General features: G+C 40.3%; 1 protein-coding gene across 2 annotated transcripts in view; it reads right to left on the bottom strand.

Annotated features, from left to right (window-relative positions):
• Positions 1 to 2,320: 2,320 nt before the first annotated feature.
• The window catches only part of LOC116894550 (vomeronasal type-2 receptor 116-like), a 31,456-nt gene continuing 23,584 nt past the window's right edge, over positions 2,321 to 10,192 (bottom strand). The window contains exon 6 of one of the 2 annotated variants that reach the window (XM_032896259.1): positions 2,321 to 3,503. In XM_032896259.1, the coding sequence (XP_032752150.1) occupies positions 2,581 to 3,503 (923 nt within the window). In that variant the 3' untranslated portion in view covers positions 2,321 to 2,580. The remainder of the gene's footprint in view (positions 3,504 to 10,192) is intronic. The other variant, XM_032896260.1, reaches the window with a different exon arrangement.

The following is a 10,192-nucleotide window of genomic DNA, read 5'->3' as shown; positions in this document are numbered from 1 at the left end:
ACTGGAAGAGAAACTTAAAAACATATTTTAATAACACATTAATATATACCAATTTAGTGTAAGGTGTTGAACTGTGAAGAAGTAAAAAGATAGAGGCTGCTTAGAAGATTAGAGTAAATCAGAGAAGTGAACAGAGAGCCAGAGGGAGTAGTTACAGCTGTACATTTGATATTACTGAAAGAATAAGGATTTTAAACTATCCCCCACTGACCCTGCTGTGAGGACAGGTGCACCTCACAGCAAAGAATAACATAACATGTTTTGGGGAAGTAGCCTGGCCATAGCCACCATAAACCATCTGGCCTCGATAAGGCCTGACTCAAAAGTCCTGAGAAAAACAAGAACTAGGGTCAGCTTGTCCCAGAAGCAGGGTGGCCTAGAGTTAAACTGAGCCCAAGTTAGATCATGTGTGCCAATGTAAACAAACCAATGAAATTGCGTTGTGTGACTGTTGCCAACTGCCTATGTATTTTTCCCTATAAATCCCTTCCCCTAATTGGGCTTGGGGTCGACTCCTCTGTCTCCTATGTGAGATACGTGTCGTCCCAGAGCTCTGGTTCCTCAAATTTACCTCTTGTTCATTACATCAAGACTGGTTCCTCAACCCTGAGATTTCACCTCACACCAGTGAGAATGGCTAAGATCAAAAACTCAGGTGACAGCAAATGCTGGCGAGGATGTGGAGAAAGGGGAACACTCCTCCATTGTTGGTGGGGTTGCAGACTGCTACAACCATTCTGGAAATCAGTCTGGAGGTTCCTCAGAAAATTGGACATTGAACTGCCTGAGGATCCAGCTATACCTCTCTTGGGCATATACCCAAAAGATGCCCCAACATATAAAAAAGACACGTTCTCCACTATGTTCATCGCAGCCTTATTCATAATAGCCAGAAGCTGGAAAGAACCCAGATGCCCTTCAACAGAGGAATGGATACAGAAAATGTGGTACATCTACACAATGGAATATTACTCAGCCATCAAAAACAATGACTTTGTGAAATTCGTAGGCAAATGGTTGGAACTGGAAACTATCATCCTGAGTGAGCTAACCCAATCACAGAAAGACATACATGGTATGTACTCATTGATAAGTGGCTATTAGCCCAAATGCTTGAATTACCCTAGATGCCTAGAACAAATGAAACTCAAGACGGATGATCAAAATGTGAATGCAGATCGCTCCTGAGAGACACAGCCAGAATACAGCAAATACAGAGGCGAATGCCAGCAGGAAACCACTGAACTGAGAACAGGACCCCTGTTGAAGGAATCAGAGAAAGAACTGGAAGAGCTTGAAGGAGCTCAAGACCCCATATGTACAGCAATGCCAACCAACCAGAGCTTCCAGGGACTAAGCCACTACCCAAAGACTATATGGACTGACCCTGGACTCTGACCTCGTGGTTGCAATGAATATCCTAGTAAGAGCACCAGTGGAAGGGAAGCCCTGGGTCCTGCTAAGACTGAACCCCTAGTGAACTAGACTGTTGGGGGAGAGGGGCAGCAATGGGGGGGAGGGTTGGAGGAACACCCATAAGGAAGGGGGAGGGGGAGGGATGTTTGCCCGGAAACCGAAAGGGAATAACATCAAAATGTATATAAGAAATACTCAAGTTAATAATAATAATAAAAAAAAAAAATAATATATAAATCAAGAAATAAGCAGAAAAAAGAAATGAATTTGATAGGGTACAAATATAAATTGACTTTAATATGTAAACGCACAAATATAGGCCATCAATTTTTGAAATTTTGTAACTTTTGAAAAATGAAAAGTTATAATACTATAGCATTAAAAAATGAATAAATTGAAAAAAAAAAGACTGGTTCCTCGTGAGTTTTTGTGTCGCCTCGAGATTTGAGTGGGGGTCTTCCCCATCCCAGTGGTCTTTCATTGCCATAATTCAAAGAGTGGTTTTATATACTGACAGTCAATTGGTTTTTCCAGTTGCCCTTTGGCAGTAGGTTGTAAAATAAGGTCGTAAGTTCACAATAACTTAGAATGTAGCTCACTTGCAGTGACATGGTATAGAATAATTTTCATGAAAGCTTACATCACATACAAAGGAATTAGATTTTTTCAGAATAAAACACATATGTATGGAAATCATGACAAATTTAAGAAATGTATTGACTTCCGAAGCAAAATGTTCTATTGACACAAGTTTGCTGTATTGAATGTCAAATTCACAAAATATTAAAAAAGTAAACTCTTCATATATGACTTGAATCTGTTCATCAGCACACGTAATTAATAGAGGAAATAAATCTTTTTGCAATCCAGTTGTCAAATTAATAAAATATGTTAATGATCCAAGTGGAAGAACTCAGAAATTTGGATTTTATTGCAAGCTAAATCAATAGCACAAAACTAATAGTAAGTGGAAGAGGAAGACGAAAAATGCAGCACATATTTCAATGTGAAAAAAGCATTAGGTACATATATATGACTATCTAAAGAAATAATAGCCCCTGGCTCAAATGTACAATTATGACTTTATATGTGAGTGTTCAGATAGTGAAGAACAACAATTGCCTTCAATGATGCTGTTTAACTTAAGAGGCACATAAGGAGATGCTAAGAAGGTTTTTTGCTTTTAGCGTAAGTTTTGTCCCTGATATAGCAAAGCGAATTCCTTTCTGGTCTTAATAATATGAGGTAGCACTTGGGGGCAAAGATGATGCCTAGGAGAGATGTACTGGAAGCCAAGATAGAGAAGACTTCCATAGCCACCATGTTCTTCCCCTTGGTGCTGTGGTAGATAGGGAGGAAGGTGACCCAGACACTGCAGAACACCAGCATGCTGAAAGCCAGGAACTTGGCTTCATTGAATGTGTCAGGTAGATTTCTGGACAAGAAAGCCATAAAGTAGCTCCCCAGGGCTAGTGCTCCCAGGTATCCCAGGAGGCAATGGAAAGCAACAGCTGAGCCTTTGTTGCAAATGATGATGATGTGCCCATGTTCTGAGTGAACATCTTTATCAATAAATGGAGGAGAGGTTGTCAGCCAAATTCCAGATAGGAAAACTTGGAGCAGGGTGCATAAGGGAATAATGAAATTAGGGGCCCTTGATATCAGCAGCCATCTTCTAATTCTTCCTGGAGAAGTGATCTTAAAGGCTATAACAACAGTGATAGTTTTGGCCAACACAGTGGATAGAGCCACAGTGAAGAGAAACCCAAAAATGTTTTGCTGCAGGATACAGGAGGCTGTGCTGGGACGGCCAATGAAGAGCAAGGGACAGAGAAAACAGAGGGTCAGAGTGATGAGCAGGGTGTAACTGAGAGGCAGGTTATTGGCCTTGACAATGGGGGTGTCCCTGTTCTTCAGAAACACCCCAAGAACAGCAGCTGTGAGCGAGGAGAAACCCAGGGACATGAAGCAAAGTGTCTTCCCCAGTGGGTCATCATAGGCCAGAAATGTCACAGTTTTCTCTAGGCAGTGGATCTTCTCTATGTTTGCATAGTGAGTTTCTGGACACTTCAAACACTGATCCACATCTGAAAGAAATGCAGTTTATAATAAGTGCATACTATGGTTTTCTCTTTTATCCTAAGCCATTTCCTAGCTCCCCCACACTGCAGTGTTATCAGAACAATTATACTGTTTCCGATGCACATATAAAAACACTTTCCAGATAATATTTCTTTTTTCCCTTTTTATTGGATATATTTTATTTACATTTCAAATGTTATCACCTTTCCCAGTTTCCCTCTATACCATCCTCCTCCCCTTCTTCTATAAGGGTCTTCCCCTTTCCCAACCCCCCCCTTTCACCTCCCGACCCTGACAGTCCCCTACACTGGGGGATGCAGCCTTGGCAGGACCAAGGGCTTCTCCTCCCATTGGTGCCCACCAAGGCCATCCACTGCTACATATGCAGCTGGAGCCATGGGTCTGTCCATGTGTAGTCTTTGGGTAATGGTTTAGTCCCTGGAAGCTCTGGTTGGTTGGTATTGTGCTTATGAGGTTTCAAGCCCATTCAGCTCCTTCAATCCTTTCTCTAATTTTTCCAACAGAGACCCTGTTCTCAGTTCAATGGTTTGCTGTATTTGTCGTGCTCTGGCTGAGCCTCTCAGGAGACAGCTATATCAGGCTCCTGTCAGCATGCACTTCTTGACTTCATCAATATTGTCTAGTTTTGGTGGCTGTATATATAATGACTGGGCCTCCAGGTGGGGCAGGCTCTGAATGGCCATTCCTTCAGTCTCTGCTCCAAACTTTGTCTCCATATCCCCTCCTATGAATATTTTTGTTCCCCGTTTTAAGAAGGACTGAAACATTCACAGTTTGGTTGACTTTCTTCTTGAGCTTCTTGTGGTCTATGGATTTAATCTTGAGTAACTTGAGCTTTAATGCTAATATCCACTTATCAGTGAGTGTGTATCATGTGTGTGTGTGTTTGTATTGCATTACCTCACTCAAGATGATATTTTCTACTTCCATCTATTTGCCTATGAATTTCATGAAGTCATTGCTTTTGATAGCTGAGTAATATTCCATTGTGTAGATGTACCACATTTTGTGTATCCATTCCTCTGTTGAAGGGCATCTGGTTTCTTTCCAGCTTCTGGATATTATAAATAAGGCTGCTGTGAACATAGTGGAGCATGTGTCTTTGTTGTATGTTGGAGTGGTATGGCTGGGTCCTTAGGTAGTGCACCATCCAATTTTCTCAGGAACCTCCAGACTGATTTCCAGACTGGTTACAATTTCCAGGTTACAATTCCACCAACAATAGAGGAGTGTTCCTCTTTCTCCACATCTTCGCCAGTATCTGCTGTCACCTGAGTTTTTGATCTTAGCCATTCTGACTGGTGTGAGGTGGAATCTCATGGTTGTTTTGATTTGCATTTCCCTGATGACTAAGGATGTTCTAAGGTTGTTCTAAGGATGACTAAAGATGATAAGGACATTTTCCCTTCCAATTTGTATCCATTTGAACTCCTTTCATTGCCTGATTTCTCTGGCTTGGACTTTGAGTACTATATTGAATAAGTAGGGAGAGAGTGGGCAGCCTTGTCTAGTCCCTGATTTTAGTGGGATTGCTTCAATTTTCTCTCCATTTAGTTTGATATTAGCTACTGGTTTGCTATATATTGCTTTTACTATGTTTAGATATAACCCTTGAATTCCGGATCTTTCCAGGACTTTTATCATGAAAGGGTGTTGAATTTTGTCAAATGCTTTCTCAGCATCTAATGAAATGATCATGTGGTTTTTATATAGTGGATTACATTGATGGTTTTCCATATATTGAACCATCCCTTCATACCTGGAATGAAGCCTACTTGATCATGATGGATGATCATTTTGATGTGTTCTTGGATTTGACTTTCAAGAATTTTATTGTGTATTTTTGTGTCAATATTCATAAGGGAAATTGGTTTGAAGTTCTCTTACTTTGTTGGGTCTTTGTGTGGTTTAGGTGTAAGAGTAATTGTGGCGTCATAGAAGGAATTTGGTGGTGCCCTGTCTATTTCTATTTTGTGGAATAGTTTGGACACTATTGGTATGAGGTCTTCTATGAAGGTCTATTAGAATTCAGCACTGAACCCATCTGGTCCTGGGCTCTTTTTGGTTGGGAGACTTTTAATAACTGCTTGTATTTCTTTAGGAGTTATGGGGTTGTTTAGATGGTTCATTTGTTCCTGATTTAGCTTTGGTATCTGGTATCTGTCTAGAAAATTGTTCATTTCCTCCAGATTTTCAAGTTTTGTTGAATATAGGCTTTCGTAGTAGGATCTGATGATTTTTCGAATTTCCTCTGATTCTGTAGTTATGTCTCCCTTTTCATTTCTGATTTTGTTAATTTGGATACACTCTCTGTGCCCTCTGGTTAGTCTGGCTAAGGGTTTATCTATCTTGTTGATTGTCTCAAAGAACAAGCTCCTGCTTTTGTTGATTCTTTGTATAGTCTTTTTGGTTTCTACTTGGTTGATTTCAGCCCTGGGTTTCATTATTTCCTGCCTTCTAATAGTCTTGGGTTTATTTATTTCTTTTTTTTTCTAGAGCTTTTAGGTGTGCTGTCAAGTTGTTGATACATGCTCTCTCCTGTTTCTTTCTGCAGGCACTCAGAGCTATGAGTTTTCCTCTTAGCACAGCTTTCATTGTGTCCCATAAGTTTGGGTATGTTGTACCTTCATTTTCATTAAATTCTAAGAAGTCTTTAATTTCTTTATTTCTTCCTTGACCACGTTATCATTGAGTAGAGCATTGTTCAAGTTTCATATATATGTGGGCGTTCTTCCCTTATTGTTATTGAAGACCAGCCTTAGTCCATGGTGATCTGACAGGATGCATGGGATTATTTCTATCTTCCTGTATCTGTTAAGACCTTTCTGTGACCAATGATATGGTCAGTTTTGGAGAAGGTATCACAAGATGCTGAGAAGAAGGTATATCCTTTTGTTTTAGGATGGAATGTTCTATAAATACCTGTTAAATCCATTTGGTTCATAACTTCTGTTAGTTTCTCTCTGTTTCTGTTTAATATGTTTCCACGATCTGTCCATTAATGAGAGTGGGGTATTGAAATCTCCTACTATTATTGTGTGAGGCTCAATGTGTGGTTTGGGCTTTAGTAAGGTTTCTTTTATGAATGTAGATGCCCTTGTATTTGGAGCATAGATATTTAGGATTGAGAGTTCATTTTGGTGCATTTTTCCTTTCATGAATATGAAGTGTCCTTCCTTATCTTTTTGGATGACTTCTGGTTAAAAGTCAATTTTATTCGATATTAGAATGATTACTCCAGTTTGTTTTTTGGACTATTTGCTTGCAAAGTTGTTTTCCAGCCTTTTCCTCTAAGGTAGTGTCTGTATTTGTCCCTGTGGTGTGTTTCTTGTATGCAGTAAAATGCTGGGTCCTCTTTATGTATCCAGTCAGTTAGTCTATGTCTTTTTATTGGGGAATTGAGTCCATTGATGTTGAGAGATATTTAGGAATAGTGGTCGTCGATTCCTGTTGTTTTCATTGTTAGAGGTGGAATTATGTTTCTGCGTCTCTCTTTTGGTTTCATTGCAAGGAGATTATATCCTTGCTTTCTGTATGGTGTAGTTTCTCTCCTTGTGTTTGAGTTTTCCATCTATTATCCTTTGTAGGGTTGTGTTTGTAGAAAGATATTGTGTAAATTTGGTTTTGGCATGGAATATCTTGGTTTCTCCATCTATGTTAATTGAGAGTTTTGCTGGATATAGTAGCCTGGGTTGGCCTCCATCATTATCATAAAATGTGATTTTAAATCTAAATCTTGCTTTTCTGGTGTGTTTGTATATCCAGTGTTTTCTTTGGTGGGAGAACTGGACTCTCACGATGTCTTGGTTTCTGTTGTTTAGGTTCCTGTACTTGCCTCTCACCATCCGGTTGTCTCTGGTGTTTGCTTGTCTTGCTGTTTCTGAGAGTGGCTTGACCCTTCTGTAGGCCTCTGTGTCAGAACGCCTGTAGAACTGTTTTCCTGTTTTCTTTTACCCCTTTCTGGGAACAGGTACTCTGATCTCAGGTGTGTAGGTGCTCCTGGTGATTGTCTTTCAGCTCTCCGTGTGGGGAGGAATCAGAAGTGTCCTGCCTCTGATTGCTCCTAGGTCCTTGTACCCAGGGGGCTCATTTGGCACTAGGCAATTCCCTCTTGGATTGGGAATGTGGGCAGAGCGTAGTCTTCTCTGATTTTTCAGGAGTGTCTGCACTTCTTCTTCTTCTCTTTTTTTCTTTTTTTAAAAGATTTATTTATTATGTATACACGTTCATTCTGCCATATGCCAGAAGAGGGCATCAGATCCCATTACGGATGGTCTTGAGCCACCATGTGGTTGATAGGAATTGAACTCAGGACCTCTGGAAGAGCAGTCAGTGCTCTTAACCACTGAGCCATCTCTCTAGCCCCCAGTGTCTGCACTTCTGAGAGTTCAGTTCTCTCCCCAACAAGGTTTCGGTGCAGGGAGCTATTTGACAGGTTCAGTTTAGTCCTGGGCACAGACCAGAACCACAGGTACCAGTGGCTGCCTGTTCCTATATTCCTGTGTCCAGAGGCCCTGTTCAGTTTCCCCTTGGACCAGGGATGTGGGCAGAGGTGTGCAGAAATGGCAGTCTGTCCTGTCGTCTCAGGATGTCTGCACTTCTGGGTGTTCATCTCTCTTCCCTATGGGATTTGGGTCTGTTTACTGTGTTCTTACACTGGCGTTTAGGTATCTGGGTTTAGGACCATAATAAAGCTAGCTGCTATTTTCTAGGTTTGGTTTTGGTTTTTGGTTTCTCTTCCTTCTTTGGTCTTCTGGTCTTTGTGGCATGGATTTCTGGTGGCCTGAATGAGCATTAATCCAGAGGGAGTCTATGACCAGGTTAAGAGCAGTACTTATGGTGCTTAACTTGGTGCAGCAGAAGTTCTGTGTTCTTCTGACTAGTGTGGCCTAGTCTACTGTTTATTTCTGGTCTTACAGAATTTTTCTTAATAGTTTGGTTTGCAACTTTATGCTTCCATAGTTCGTGCATGCATGTGTGTGAGACTGAGTGTTTTACTTAACTGTTGTTTTGTTTGGTTTGGTGGGATTTTTTTTCTCTTTTCTCTTTAAAAAAAAAAGAGAAAGAAAGTGTGGAGAACTGGCAGGGCATAGAAATGGGGAAGATCTAGGAGGAGTTAGGTGAGGGCAAAATCCTGATTAGTATGTATCATATAGGGAATATGAATAGTAATGTGATGATACGAAGAAATTAAGTATAGTTTAAAATTAAAAGGTATAGAGAAATATAGGTACTTTGCTAATCTATTGAAAATATGGCAAAAATTCATATGTGTACATTATGAACTAAGAGTAAATTGACAAGCTATCAGGAACAGTGTTCAAATGTTGTTCAGGGTTATGAGAACTGTATAACTGGTGAGATACTTCAAGGTGCCAACAATTTCAGAATACGAATTCAGTCAGGTTGCTTCAGAGAATGAAGAAACTTAGAGAACACCATATATATTTTATATTTGGGACACATATAGGAACATCATTGTAAGATTAGGATTTCAAAGGACATTCTATCGCACTGATATCCCATGACTTCTTAAGAATAGATAGTATTCTCTGTACCCAAATCTCATCAGGGAGAGAGCTGGTCTCCCAGAAGTACAGACAATCTTGAAAGCTCAGAGGGGACAACTACTCCTGCCCACATTCCTGACCCAAGAGAAGGTGAAGCCCTTGGTCATGGCAAGGTTGGACCCCCAGTATATGGGATTGTTGGGTGGGGCGGTAAGGGGGGTAGATGGGGAAGTGAACACCCTTATAGAAGTGGATGGGGAGGATTTAGGGGGCTGATGGACAGGAAACCAGGTAAGGGAATAGCATTTGAAATGTAAATAAGAAGTACCCAATTTAATGAAAATGGGAAAAATAAAAAAAAAAAAGAAAAAAATGCCTATAAGATAGAAAGGCTTATCTATTAGAACTATACCTGAGTTCTCAATGGACATGCTCAAAGTAAGAAAGGCCTGGACAGATGTCTTGAAGACCCTAAGGGACCTCAGACATCAGAAAGCAAAACTTTCCATCACCATACAGGGGAAGAGAAAGATATTACATGACACAACATAATTTAAACAGTATTTTTCCACTAACCTACTCCTACAAAGGATACTAGAAGGAAAACTTCAACCCAACAAGGCTAACTACATTCAAGAAAACACAAGAAATGAATAATTTCAGTGGAGATTCTAAAGGCCAGAAGGGCCTGGACATATATTTTGCAGACTCTAGGAGACCACAGGTGTCAGCCCAGCATAACTGCCAATCACTGTACATGGAGAAATCAAGATATTTCATGACAAAGTCAAATTTAAACATAATCTTTCTACAAATCCATCCCTATAGAAAATACTAGAAAGAAAACTTCAACCCAAGGAGATTAACTGCACCCCTGAATATGCAAGCAATAAATAATTTCACTCTAGCTAGCAAAGAAGGGACACACACACACACACACACACACACAACACCACCACCACCACCACCACCACCACCACCACTACCACCACCAAAATAACAGGAATTAGCAATCCTTAGTTATTAACATCTATCTATCAGTGTTAGTGGACTCAACTCCCCAATATAAAGTCAGAATGGACATGAACGCAGGATCATTCTGACATGGGCTTTTAAAGTGGGATTCCTAACAGTGAAAGTAGGGTGTGATTGACTCTTGAATG

The sequence above is a fragment of the Rattus rattus genome, chromosome 2 (assembly GCF_011064425.1).
Source record: "Rattus rattus isolate New Zealand chromosome 2, Rrattus_CSIRO_v1, whole genome shotgun sequence".
Classification (NCBI taxonomy): Eukaryota; Metazoa; Chordata; class Mammalia; order Rodentia; family Muridae; genus Rattus; species Rattus rattus.
Note: the sequence above shows the minus strand (reverse complement) of the source record. Positions and strands in the feature narration are given on the sequence as shown.